The sequence below is a fragment of the Oncorhynchus mykiss genome, chromosome 6 (genome assembly GCF_057628025.1).
Source record: "Oncorhynchus mykiss isolate SJ-2025 chromosome 6, ASM5762802v1, whole genome shotgun sequence".
In the NCBI taxonomy this organism is placed as follows: domain Eukaryota; kingdom Metazoa; phylum Chordata; class Actinopteri; order Salmoniformes; family Salmonidae; genus Oncorhynchus; species Oncorhynchus mykiss.
The window spans coordinates 38,837,653-38,852,309 of record NC_143027.1 but is presented as its reverse complement, the minus strand read 5'-3'; the positions used below and the strand labels follow the sequence as shown (position 1 = coordinate 38,852,309).

Below are 14,657 nucleotides of genomic sequence, written 5' to 3'. Positions count from 1 at the left end.
TGAGAGAGAAAAAAGCTTGAGTCTTAAATAAATGAAAGCCGGTTACTTCAGATGATTTCCCCTTCTGTGTGCTGTCCAAGCACCTCTCTGTCAGTGACATCCTCTATCACAATACATACCGCCATAAAATCTCAAATATACAGACCTGTGTCAGAGCTATCCTTTACAAAAGGGCTGAGGAATATGTTCAAAGGGATCATTCTTTTCTTTTTCCTAATTGACCTTTCACTACTTTCATTATCTGGATTCATGTTCAATTCTGTAAGGGTGCTGGAACAGCAGGACTTTTATTCACAGAGTCTGGCAGTCCTTTGCTAATCTTGAAGAGTAGCTTTTCGCTGCACAGAAATGCCAATACAGTATATCTGAAGTGTTGTTGAGTGTGTTACTTTTACAATGTACCCAGTCCTAGGAGGACAGCTATCCATCTCAAAAGGCAGGACAGCGAGACAGAAACTCGAGACAGATGTCCCAAGATGGCTCAGGACAGTCTAATAGGAGTCTAGTAGGAGTCTAGTAGGAGTCTAATAGGAGTCTAATAGGAGTCTAATAGGAGTCTAGTAGGAGTCTAATAGGAGTCTAATAGGAGTCTAGTAGGAGTCTAATAGGAGGCTCATTGAGTCCCAGAACTATGATAAAATGTTAATCTCATGTGTCAAATAATTTCCACCCGTGTATCAGGGGAACCAACAGGATCCTAAATCAGCTCAGAATTTCAAACTACACACTCAAATGAATAAACATAAACAAATAACCAGAAGGGGGACTCAAGCCCAATAGGGGTTGGCCTTGATGTTTATAGGACCTATTGATCCCAGAGAAACAGTGAAAAATTACCCGTTAGAATAGGGTGCCATTTGGGACACATAAGTGTACCAGACCTGGTAGTCTTTGGGGGGCATAGTGCACACAGCAATGTGAGAGCTGTGTTCCTGTAGAGCCACCATGCTCCACTCTCCCTTCACGCCATTCAGATGTCACATTAATCATGCTGATCACCAGCTGCCTCTAGTGTAGTCTGACGTCCCAGGCGGCATCACAAATGGCACCCTATTCCATGACAGAGTGCACTACTTTTGACCAGAACCCTATGGGCCCTAGTGCACTACACAGGGGATAGGGTGCCATTTGGGAAATATCCCCAGTCTATCTGTGCCAGTGGACCACAGGGAATGTTGACAGGGCAGCCATGCTAAAAGTTCCCTTTCTAGCACTTTGTTGAAACATCATGTTTCACTTTATTTAGTTACCGTATAATTTAGTGAGAACGGCTTTATAGCTTTTGATGTTGATTCTGTCAAAGACAGATAATACTGGTATCTACTGTTCTCCGTGACGGAAGGGAGGATGAGGTGATGACTTGTGAATGATAAAGAGGAAAGACAGTCCCTTGTGTGTGGTAAAAGGACATTGTCTGGATCATGGAGATAGTATTAGAACATACTGAAATATCTCCATGATGTGGCTTGTCCCCTATTTTCCCCCATTCCCAGGCCAGATATTCTGCTGACCAGTAAGGTGGTCATCAGACCCTTATATAACCACTACCTTCACATTAGTTTTCATAGTCTGCTCCATCACCCTGCCACTTGGCTGCTGCTGTGTGTTTGATGCCCAATCTACTCCAGGGCGTCGTCCCAAATGGCATCCTATTCACTACATAATGCACTACTTCTAACCACTGCCCATAGGGCTCTGGTCAAAGTAGTGGGGTATAGAGGGAATAGTGTGCTATTTGGGACGTAACTCAGGATTTCTCCTTTAGCACCTCTGCTCCTCTGTTTAACTACATTCCTTGTACCTGCAAAGTCCAAATGTGTTCAGTCACACTGACCTGCTACCATTAGACCATTCATCAGTGTTCAACTGCCGAAACATCAGAGGTGTTAGGGAGACAGCATGGCCATGGCGGTTTGGAGAGCTTCCAATGACCCTGGCCCTAGCTGTGAGCTGGGATTCCATGGCTAGGCTAGAAGAAATGGCTATATGAGTGCTGCAGAGAGACATGGATCAGAGTTGTTTATATTTGCCTAGGAAATATATTCCTAGGCAAATAATATGGCAAGATGGTTGACTTACATTGTATAGAATGCAATTATGAATCTATAGACCTTCAGTGCGAGCGTAGACTGTGGTACTATTTTCTCAGACTTTTAGCGTGCTGTGGTTTGTCACCTAGTAACCAACACACTCCTCTGGCCATCTCACTCTACCTTATGACTAAGACATAAGCTGAATTTAAAGTAACTTTGGTGCATAAAAGAAAAGGGACAATGCCTGTCAACATAACACCTTTACTTCCTGTTTTCTGGACTGAGATAAGGATGCTCTTCAAGCTCTCAGTGCACAAGTGGTCAGGGAACCTACAGTGGAGGGTGGTACATTGAACCCTGGCGACGAAAAGTTGATTGGCACGGCATGCCCCAGGGGTGTACAACATGTGTAGTGTGTACACTGTTTCCACTATAGGGTGATACCAGTGCCGTCTTTGTTGATGACAGTTAGAGTTAGGTGACCGCAACAAGACTGAAATCTACTGCTGGCAAGCTCCCCCAAGGTCCCTCAACAAGTGTTGTCCCAGAGTCCGGACCCCTTATGTCCTTCATGTCCTAACAGGGGCATAATGTAGAAGTTTTGCAGGGAGAGGATGTCACTGGGCAGTGACCCAATAGAAATCTGCGGTTAGTCCCTTGTGACAGGTTTCACACGCAGCTTGTGGCCAAGCCCACAAATAACAGCCAGGCATCTTGTTTGCTCTCATTCTCCGGCTTGTTTCAGATTACTCAGTGGGCCTTTTTGAAGTTGGCTGATGGACAGGCAGGGTTTTCCCTTTCCTCTCCTGACAAAAAAAGATTGGGTCATCGTCAGTCCCATTCGCTGCTGTGTATCTAGTGTAACCCCAGAATACGACGCATATTTAGTTCAGGATTTGATCAGAGACACATAGAGAAACCTATACACAAAGGTTCCATGTTGAGGTATCATCTAATTTCACAGCGAGGGTTGTCATAGCGATCCCTTGTTTTTGGTCACTGGGTCAGCTCTGCAACACTGTACTGTATACAGTGACTGCCTTGCTTGAATTGTATTAGAAGATGAAAGCAACCTATAGCATAGGAGTACTGAGGCCTTGTAACAATTCACACAGATCCGGTTCTCAACAATCGCAGAAAGGAAATTAACATCGCCAGCTTTGGTGAAAGCAAACCAATGACACTGGAGGTTGAACGCCTGTCTGAGACTTTGTTGTCCCGAACCTGCTGCTCTCACTCAGTAAGAGGTTTCACTAGTACGTTCCTAGCCTGCCATGGACCATTGAGCAATAAAAAGCTCTGTAACTATATCCAGAGACTAATCCATCCTGGACAATCACTGGCAGACCTTCTACACTACATGACCAAAAGTATGTGGACACCTGCTCGTCAAACATCTCATTCCAAAATCATGGGCATTAATATGGAGTTGGTCCCTCCTTTCCTGCTATAACAGCCTCCACTCTTCTGAGAAGGCTTTCCACTAGACGTTGGAACATTTTTGCGGGGACTTGCTTTCATTCAGCCTCAAGAGCATTAGTGAGGTCGGGAACTGATGTTGGACGATTAGGCCTGGCTCGCAGTAGGCGTTCCAATTCATCCCAATTCAGGTGTTTGATGGGGTTGATGTCACGGCCCTGTGCAGGCCAGTCAAGTTTTTCCACACCGATCTCGACAAACCATTTCTGTACGGACCTCGCTTTGTGCATGGAGGCATTATCATGCTGAAACAGGACAGGGCCTTCACCAAATTGCTGCCACAAAGTTGAAAGCACAGAATTGTCTAGAATGTCATTGTATGCTGTAGCATTAAGATTTCCCATCATTGGAACTAAAGGGCCTAGTCCGAACCAAGAAAAACAGACCTAGACCATTATTGCTCGTCCATCAAACTTTACAGCTGGCACTATGCATTCGGGCAGGTAGCGTTCTCCTGGTATCCTCCAAACCCAGATTCGTCCGTCAGACTGCCAAATGGTGAGGCGTGATTCATCATTCCAAAGAACGTGTTTCCACTGCTCCATAGTCCATAGGCGGTAAGCTTTACACCACTCGAGCCGACGCTTGGCATTGTGTATGGTGATCTTAGGCTTGTTTGTGGCTGCTCGGCCATGGAAACCCATTTTATGAAGCTCTCGGCGAACAGTTATTGTGCTGACGTTGCTTCCAGAGGCAGTTTGGAGCTTGGTAATGAATGTTGCAACGAAGGCGATTTTTACGCACTCTGCTGCTACAGCACTCGGCGGTCCCATTCTGTGAGCTTGTGCGGCCTACCACTTCGCGGCTGAGCCGTTGTTGCTCCTAGACGTTTCCACTTCACAATAATAGCACTTACAGTTGACCGGGGCAGCTCTAGCAGGGCATCCTATGACTGTGCCAGGTTGAAAGTCACAAGCTCTTCAGTAAGGCCATTCTATTACCAATGTTTGTCTATGGAGATTGCATGGCTGTGTGCTCAATTTTATACACCTGTCAGCAATGGGTGTGGCTGAAATAGTTGAATCCACTAATTTGAAGGGGTGTCCAAATACGTTTGTATATAAGGTGTATATATACTATATATATATATATAGTAGCTGTGCAGAGCAAACTGTAGACTGTACCCATGCAGCCCCGTTCTCATGTCACAAGGCTGTCACAGAGTGGGTCCAGGAAGCCATGGGGCACAGGAATGGTGTGGGAAGACTGAAGCAAGTGAATGTGTTTTAATAGGCATACCAGTGTTTAGGATGGCCAATGGTATTTCCTTGATGATGCAGCAGTTGAAGGTGGTATTGGCCTATAAAATAAAACATTTGAGTATGTAATATGGACTGAAGATGGACTATTGAAACACTTCAGATAGAGTGACAGGAGAGGAGGTAGACAGAGTGATTGACTTTGAAATTGTTGTCTGGGGGTCAGACATATTTGTTGAAATGATCACTGTCTGAATGTATGATTTGAGAGATGAATAAACATAGCCTACTTGATGACAAGACTGTATTTGAATTATAGCCAGAGGCATTTACTTTAATTGTCAATTCTAATTATTTAAAATGAGCCTATAGTGGATAATAGTTGTCAAATATAAACTTGAAATATCTTTATGATTCTAATAATTCAAAAAGTAAGTTGTGCTTATAGTTAATGGATTAGCCTAAAGACCTTACACGTTTAATAACTAGATATTCTCCAGCCTTTTAGCTGGTAGTTTGGATAACCACACTTATTTATGATAAATGGGTGAGTCCACTATTTTGTGCTCATTCATTGTGAAGTGAAACATGGGCTACTGTCTACTACAGTATGTTTGCATACCACACTGAATCTCTTCAATCACTGACTTTCTTGGGTGTAGCCTATGTTCTTTTTAAATGTCAGCAAGGCAATATAAATAGGACAATATTAAGTCTACCCAGCCAAATTATTGATGAGATGTGGAATTCAGGATCAGACGCACGTGGACAGCTCCTAGTTGCAATGGTGCGCACTAATCCTTCATTGCTCACGAACACTCTGACTATGTGGCTCGACGTTTCTTGCAAAGTTTTATTTTGATCACCAGTGAAGTGGCAGGGACCGAACTGCATATGAACCCAACACCCCATGTTACAATACTGTTTACTGAACCTCTATACCCACCTGATCCGTGAAACCACACCCATAATGGAATATACAAGGTCCAAAGTGTCAAAGAACCAATCAACTCCGGCTCGGACTTCGTAACGTATTCGCACAGTTCGGGAAGGAAGAACATGAGCTAAGTGCACGCTACATCTTTGATGGGATAGGCTATTGCCTCTATTCTGGGTTTGTTTTTCTCCTAGTAGCCTAATATAATGCTAAGAATAGAAGACAATTCCTTGGAATGAGATGGAGATGCACTTATCGAATGCAACCGGTAACATTTGTTCGGATTTAACACAAACTAGCCTAATCGAAATTTGAAATAGGTGGCATATGGGTAGGCCTACTTTTGTCTTCTGAAAAGGGTAAGCTACATTGTAATTACGATGAAATGGCAACGAAATACCAGCTTGAAATACACTTGAGAAAATGTGACAGTTTGACTGAATATAGCTTATTCCAAATATCAAAACGTGTTCATTTACGAAATTATTGAAGACATCGGTTGTCCTACCTTGACATGAAGAGGATTCACTTTTGAATGAGAGATCCACTTGTACCAGGAGATATGGCATTCCAACCGTTTTTACCAAACACTGCTTCGGATTTCACCCTCGACGCAATGCTGGCCCGACAATCTCCGTTTTTTCCTGCTATTGCGTTAACTTCCCACGGGTCTCTTCACATGCCTGTTGCGCAAAGGCATCGCATGCTGGATCCGGTCAATGCTGAAACGATCCTCCGCAAAGCCTCGCTGGAACAGCATAATGCAACCCAGTCTGCCAAGCTCAGTCCTCCTAAAACGCTGGAGACGGAAGCCACGGAGGATGATCCAAAAGTTCACTTGGAGGCAAGGCACCTTTGGACACAATTCCACAAATTCGGCACTGAAATGGTCATAACAAAATCAGGAAGGTAAATGTTCTAAAATATCATCAATAACCATAGCCTATAAAGTTATTCGTTTTTTTCAGCCTATATTCTATACGTCTGTGATTTAGAATCGATGTGTTTAACCTTTTCTCCAGGCGCATGTTTCCACCGTTCAAAGCAAGATGTACTGGCTTGAACCAAAGGGCAAAATATATTTTGCTCGTGGACATTGTTGCGGCCGACGACTTCAGGTACAAGTTTCACAACTCTCGTTGGATGGTGTCAGGAAAGGCAGATCCTGAAATGCCAAAGAGGATGTACATACACCCAGACAGTCCCGCTTCTGGCGAGCAATGGATGTCAAAAGTGGTCAATTTTCACAAATTAAAATTGACAAACAACATCTCGGACAAGCATGGGTTTGTAAGTTCCAAAAATACTAGCGTGTTGTGTTAATAATGTAGTCTATTTACAGTGCAGTTTAACTCATCTAATGTATTGTTATATTGAAATATAACTGAAAGACTAGTTTTTCTTAAACTAAAGTTCGAGTTGATGACTAGGCCTAGTTTATTATTTAAAATGTATGTTGTCTCCAATTACAGACGATTCTTAACTCAATGCACAAATACCAGCCCAGGTTTCACGTTGTGAGGGCCAATGATATCCTCAAACTACCTTATAGCACGTTCAGGACCTATGTCTTTTCTGAGACAGAATTCATTGCTGTAACTGCATATCAAAACGACAAGGTAGGCCCTTCATGATTTCATAAAGCAAATTTCAGAATATCAATGTATTTTTCGTATTCATAACACTGGAAAACATAACTGGTATATATATATATATATATATATATATATATATATATATATATATATATATATATATATATATATATATATATATATATATATATATACACACACACACACATGTATATATTATGCATCAAGAGTTTGTAAAGAGTTTATAGATGGTGATGAACAATTATTGCAGTTATATAGACTTCAATCCAGGTCTAAATTCATTACTGACACATAGGCCGAGCTCTACACTATAGCATAGTATGCCCAAGGCTCAATATTCGGCAAGTAATGAAATGTTGATGTTTGTGTTTTCAAATATTTTGTTGTAATATGCAATATATTTACACAACGTTTATTAACTGCTTATAAACCCTTTACAAAGTTATTGTGGACAAAGATTTTGTTGGAATCGTTTGAAGGATTTTATAGGCCAACTCCTGGTTTATCACTAGCCTATAGCCTATGAGACTATGATTAATAGTGTTAAAATGTAATTACTGGTCTAATGTTTAGAAACATTACAGTCCTTAACAGTAATTTCTATTTTCAGATCACACAACTGAAAATTGATAACAATCCTTTCGCCAAAGGATTCCGTGACACTGGCAATGGTAGAAGAGAAAAAAAGTGAGACAAAAAACGAGAAATGTAAATCTAAATACTCCTAGAAATTCTTAATTGTCAATAGGCCTACTAAAATGTTCCTTTTTTTATCAGGAAACAATTGGGGATAAATATACAAAAGTTCAGTGAAACCTCTGGTGACTCTTTGGATGAGGCTCCACTGAAAAGCGCAGGAAATGCAACATCAATCGGTGAGTATGTATGATAACGAATTGAATACATTTGTACCTTTCGTACCATAATATATTGTAATGGTAAAATGTTTAGCCTCAACTTGTTTTCAGTTTACAAACAACATTGTATTTAACCAATCATGTTAGAGGCCTGCCAAAGTGACAACGAAAGCGGTCAAGAAAGCAAACATTGGAATCATGTTGGACAAGACTTGCGAAAAACCACAAACACCACAGAGGAACTGAAACCTGAGCCAAATGTCACCACATTCCACGACAAAGCGGACAGGGCTTCAACGGACTCACTTAGGACCGAAACAGACTCAGAGGATCCAAAAGAGGACCATGTAAACTCCATAACTGGTGGTATGACACGTCGCTTTGGAGCAGAGGATCCGAGGGCAACAGAACACTTCCAGCCTTTAACCGTGGAAACGGACCAAAGTGCTCACATCACAGGCCTAGGACGCAGCAGTTTTTCACACTGCTATTCTAATCCACCGGATTGGACAAGATATATTCTCAACCCCTTGGGTGTCGCTCACCGTCTCCTACACAATGCCCAAGTCAACATGCAGGGAGAAACGTTATCCAGTGTAGCAGCAACAGCAATGGGGCACATGCTGATGGCTGTGTCATCTGGCGGAGTGTGCACCATGGGCACGGCTGGTATCCCAGTATCTTCTGTACAAAGAGTGTCAGGAACGTCAGGATTACCCTTGAACTTTCAGCAGCATGCTATGACATCGCAGGTATGCCTACCATCTATTAATTCAGCAACACTACTCAACAGACGGCTTTTACGCTTATGACGTCGTAAATTAATTAGGCTAATTTAAGTAATGAAAATAAGTAATGAAAATAACAGCAAACTTTGCAGCCCTAACCGCTCTTTCTTTGTTTCCCATATAGGGCCTCACGGTTTCTCCTTTTGGTGCTATTTTCCCCTATCCCTACTCCCATTTGGCCCCAACGGCTGCTCTCTCCACCACAGCATCAACCCCAGTGCATCGCCGCTCAGTAACCCCAGTGCATCGCCGCCCAGTGCGCCCTCCTACCCGGTTCAGACCATACTTCATTTCCAATAGCGTAGGCCTACCAGACAACTGTTCGACGCCCCCGACATCTATTCGCCTTATGACGGATAGAGACCTGAATTGTCACACTATTGCAAATAGTCCGATTGCTGCTCCATTGCACTGTAGGCCTATGTCAGAGGTAAACAGCGATTCCTCGCTACAGAGTTCTGGTGCGTCAGCGGCAAAACGTGTATCCAGCAAGGATTGCATGGACCAGCTTCAATGTATACAACAGTTGGTCAGCGGTATTGACTCCTATCAAGACAGAGACTCATATTCCTAGGTCATAAATCTAACAAACTGATTACAATTTAGATTGTTTTTTTTCATAGCCTGATGAATGAAGATTAAGGTGTTTGCTATCATACCAAACGGCATTTTAACATTTCTAATTCGGAATGTATGCATAATAGATAACATTGTTTGCGTCTGTGAATTATGGTTGCGCTTGTGTGTTGATGATACTGTAATTTGTTCACTAATGGCACTGAAGTTTATTTGCAATAAATCCCTAATGTTTTTATATATCACTTAGCCATGCAACGAACCGCTATAAACCACTGTATTTTACAACCAAAGCACGTGTGTAGTTCAAATATGATTTATTTCGTGATCTTGAAAAAATAGTTAATATGGACGTTTTGAAAATTCGTTTTAAATAACCATTCTGTTTTTTTAATGGAGGAATGTTTTTGCTGACTTGTTTGTTAAACATTGAAAAGTCAATGGCGTTGCTTCGGTCAGTTAATCAATATCATTTGCAGTTTCAGTAAGACAACATAACCATTTCATGTCGTGGTGTTTGTTTTGTCCTCTTTTTAAAAAAAACTTTATTTTTTCTTTAATCCCAGCGCCCGTCTCGGCAGGAGGCCTTTTGCCTTTTGGTAGTTGTCATTGTAAATACGAATTTGTTCTTATTAACTGACTTGCCTAGGTAAATAAAGGTAAAAAAAAAAAAATGTAACTAAAAATGTAACTTTGCTGTAATTATGTGCATGCGTTGTAGATCAACATAAATTGTCACAATATTTTTTGGGAAAATCTTGTATGCCTATCATTTATTACAACCCATGCCTACAAAGCTCTTTGCTATAACATGTTTGTTCATTTGAGAACTGCTCTTGAATGGGTGATATCAACGCAACAAAATAATGTTAAACGAAATAAAAGTATACTGTTTTAATGATTGAGGAGGTTCTTGAATGGAGGCTCATGTCTGTGCATTTTATGTTTGAAAAGTTTCAGTTGATTTAAAACGAAAAAAGTTCTAAATGAATTTCCTACCTCCCTACTGTGTGCGTTTTTAACATTTGCAGCCTAAAAGTATATAAAATACATTATTAGGCGAACCTACTATTACGGTAATCGTTTACTATCATAGCGCTTATAACTACTACTTTGCAAGTATATATATATATATATATATATATATATAAATATAATGAGCACATTATATATAATGAGCACATATATATATAAATGTAAATGATCCCGTAAGTTTCATATGATGATCTATATGAACAAATGATTACAAAACATTTATATTATAAACATAAGTTATTGTTCTTTATTGCATAAGCCTATATACTTAACAAATATATACTTCCTTTTTTAGCCCCTTAGATGTTGTTCTGGTATGGGCCTACAGTACACAGTTTTCATATTCAACGATCATGCTTGAATACAAATATTGTTTATCAAATACATTCAGCATCATAGTTTTTATTTCGAAAACGTTTTATTAAAATGTCATAAAATCTTCAAAAATATGAATGGCAAAGTTATTACGAGCATTTAGTGTTTTGATTTATGGAGATATATAGGCTACCAGCACGTGCAGTATTACTAAATACCCTCTGATAAGTGAAAGTTTCCCCATACATTGCTTAAACCAATCAAACCCTTTCATATCTCCACAAGGGCGTGGCTAAAAAATGATACAGCTTAACATAACAAATCGATTATTTGTGTACATTTGATCTACCCTAACCCCCAACTCATGATGTCATTGATTTTTGTCATATAGCTAATATTCAAAAGATTTGAAATATCTGGTTGGAGGTCAATACTATATAGCAGGGCTAGGCAACCCTGCTCCAGTAGTGCTGCAGGCACTTAATGTTTTTGTTAACCATCCTGGAAGACCGGCTTGGTATCCCACAAAGCAAGCTAGAGCTACTCAGGGTTTTCTAAAGCTAACCATCTTCAGTTGGCTTCACGTTTCAGCTCAGGCTTCATCCATACCATAACGGTGGATATGGCTAGTCGAACGCCGAACTCTTCATTGAGACAATTCTGAAACATCGAATTCAACAGGTGTAGAGTTTACAGTGAAATGTTTACTTACATACAAGCCCTTAACCAACAATGGAATTTTAAGAAAACAAGTGAAGTAAAAACATAAATAAAAAAATAGTTAAAGAGCAGCAGTAAAATAACAGTAGGGAGGCTATATACAGGGGGTACCGATACAGAGTCAATGTGCGGGGGCACAGGTTAGTCGAGGTAATTGAGGTAATATGTACATGTAGGTAGAGTTAAAGTGACTACGCTCCAGTACCCCTTGCCGTGCGGAAGCAGAGCAATTTTTAAGGCCTTCTTCTGACACTGCCTGGTATAGAGGTCCTGGATGGCAGGAAGCTTGGCCCCAGTGATGTACTGGGCCATACTCATTACCCTCTGTAGTGCCTTGCGGTCGGAGGTCGAGCAGTTGCCACACCAGGCAGTGATGCAACCATTCAGGATGCTCTCGATGTTGCAGCTGTATAACGTTTTGAGGATTTGAGGACCCATGACAAATCTTTTCAGTCTCCTGGGTGGGAATAGGCTTTGTGGTTTAATTATAATGTTGCTAGTTATCTAGTTGTGGCCATCTGGTTAGTATCAACACAGGCTTACGACAAATTCTAGTTCGCTAGCAACAACATTAGCACAGCTTGCTAGTTAGCTTACATTAGCTACAACATGCACAAGCCAAACAAGCTACTGTCATCTTGTGGCCTGGAGTATTTAAACAAAGCAAATCGGAGGTAAAACTGTTCTATGTGAACATCCAAAAGCCCCCTGGAGGCTCATGATTCCTACAAGTTTAGATAAATGGCTAGACTAATCGACCAATTGAAACATTGTTAGCTGACATGACTAATTGAGTGACTGTCAGTGAGAAAAACTGCTGATGTAGAACCAATTTTCGAACTTGGGGGGGGGGGGGGGGGCAAGCAATATCCCTATCCCTAACCCTAATATCCACTGTCTTAGTATGAATGAAGCCTGAGCTGGAATAAGAATCTTATTGAAGCTGGTTAGCTTTAGAAAACCCTGAGTAGATCTAGCTTGCTTTGTAGGATATCCCTCAAGACTTGAATGGAAATGGAGGTTGTTTTGGGAGCTAACATAGCTTCACCACTAGAGAGCAGTATTTACAAACCAATATATCAATAGCCTTGATGTTTCATAAAACCACTTTTCTCAATCATATAAAAGCATTTTTTTGAACAATGTTGTCAATTTTCAAAACAGTGTCCACAGTAAATGCTTTTTCAAATGAAGTTACCTTCTCAAAACATAGTTACATCATCAAAACAATATTATACTGTAAAAATTGCAAAAACATTCATAAAAGGAACCCGAATGCCTGCAAAAAGATTCATGCAACCATAGTTTCCCTTGAGTCCAAGCACACAAAAACAAAAGTTAGACTGTCTTTTAAAAATACCAGTAGATCAATAAATGTTATTTTGTATTCACTAAATTATGATGATCAAAATTGGAAGTACAACTATCCAAAGTTACAGAATTATGTGCAATTTCTCTACTTTTATGCATATTTCACCAAACGATTTCATATACATCAAAACAATGATTATTCTTGATAAAACATTTAATAAAAATAAGCACATTGTGTGCAGGATTCATTTATCGGTATCATTACAATGTATTCAACATTTGGCTGGTTTGCTCTTAGTTTTGTAGACTTTCCCTTGCCACACAGAAACAAGGAAGAAGGAAACAATACAGAGGAGGAACACAACTGATATGAATATATAGGCCTTAATCCACACCAAAGCTCTATAATGGAACTGCACAATGTTGGAGATGATGACTTTGGATTTAAGTCATTTAGCAGACACCCTTATCCAGAGCGACTGGATACATTCTTTGTACTTGTCTCCAGTGGGAATTGAACCCAAAACTCTGGCATTGAAAGCACCTTGCTCTACCAACTGAGCCACACAGGACCCGAAGTTGCTAAGAGGCAGAGTAGTCATGCCCACAGGGGGCACGTGCGCCCTCAGATTTGTCCTATTTAAAACATTTTCAGATGCAAAATCTATTACTGAACTTTGTGTTGATTTCCATGTGGAATGGAGAAAGAATAACAAGCAGAGCACTGACAGCTGGCTAACCTAGCTAGCTAATGTTATCTTTTGTTGCTACACTGTATTCAAAAGATTAGCCAGCTAGCGAGAATATGGCTGATTCTGGAGCTGAATATGTCATAAGCATTTAGGGAAACCTTCACCACAGATGGATAGGGGAAACCAGTATCTTTGACTTTGCCATCTATTGTTATCTCCAAAGTTTTGGCATGTTTCATAAATTGCGGCTGTGAATCTGACATAGAAATATAAAGAACAATAAGATAAGAAGTTGGGTGCTTACATTTGTCCTATTTCATACATGTACAAGTGCTTTTTTTGCACATCCCACTTGGTCAGAGATGAGCCATTATGGGTTAAATGCCTTGCTCAAGGGCACATCGACAGATTTTTCACCTAGTCAGCTCTGGGATTTTAACCAGTGGCCCTACGCTCCTAACTGCTAGGCTACCAAGCTCTAGTAATATGGATAGCCTAACTATTGAATAGTTACAGCGGTGTTTTTTTTTTTTTACATTGCAATGGACACAGTGCAACCTTTGATAGGCTGCTGGCAGGCTATTCGGCTGCTGTCAAGCCCTGACCATGGAGAGGCTTTTATTCTCTATTTTGGTTAGGCCAGGGTGTGACTAGGGTGGGCATTCTAGTTTCTTTATTTCTATGTTTTCTATTTCTTAGTTTTTATTTTTTTGCCGAATGTGGTTCCCAATCAGAGGCAGCTGTTTATCGTGGTCTCTGATTGGGGATCACATATAAATTGTCATTCTCCTTTTGGTGTTTGTGGGATTTTGTTTTTTTGTTAGCGCTGTGAAGCCTGCAGAACGTGACGCTCGTTATTCTTTTGTTGTTTTTGTTTGGTGTTCTGAGTAATTAAAGTATCATGAACACTTACCACGCTGCACCTTGGTCTCCTTGCGACGACAAACGTTACAAGTGTGCTATAGCAATGCCGAGTCAGCCTGTGCTCACGCCATGGTTCTCACAGCTAGGGGAAGTGAAATGATAGGCTGCAATGACTTTCTTTGTTCATGCGTGCTGCATATTATATGTAACAACACCCTGAGTGCATCGGACACAA

General features: G+C 40.7%; 1 protein-coding gene across 1 annotated transcript; it reads left to right on the top strand.

Moving 5' to 3' along the window:
* Positions 1-6,195: 6,195 nt before the first annotated feature.
* Positions 6,196-10,383, top strand: tbx3b (T-box transcription factor 3b). The gene is made up of 7 exons (XM_021606395.3): positions 6,196-6,557; positions 6,671-6,938; positions 7,121-7,267; positions 7,875-7,951; positions 8,042-8,139; positions 8,269-8,873; positions 9,034-10,383. The coding sequence occupies exons 1-7, from the start codon at positions 6,211-6,213 to the stop codon at positions 9,481-9,483; spliced, it is 1,992 nt and encodes a 663-aa protein (XP_021462070.3). The 5' UTR covers positions 6,196-6,210; the 3' UTR covers positions 9,484-10,383.
* Positions 10,384-14,657: the final 4,274 nt, after the last annotated feature.

Bases quoted from the DNA above. Each gene is read 5' to 3' on its own strand.
- tbx3b (XM_021606395.3), top strand. From the start codon at position 6,211: ATGGCATTCCAACCGTTTTTACCAAACACTGCTTCGGATTTCACCCTC. The intron at 6,558-6,670 runs GTAAATGTTCTA...CCTTTTCTCCAG, and splicing joins GTCATAACAAAATCAGGAAG to GCGCATGTTTCCACCGTTCA. The intron at 7,952-8,041 runs GTGAGACAAAAA...TTTTTTTATCAG, and splicing joins AATGGTAGAAGAGAAAAAAA to GAAACAATTGGGGATAAATA.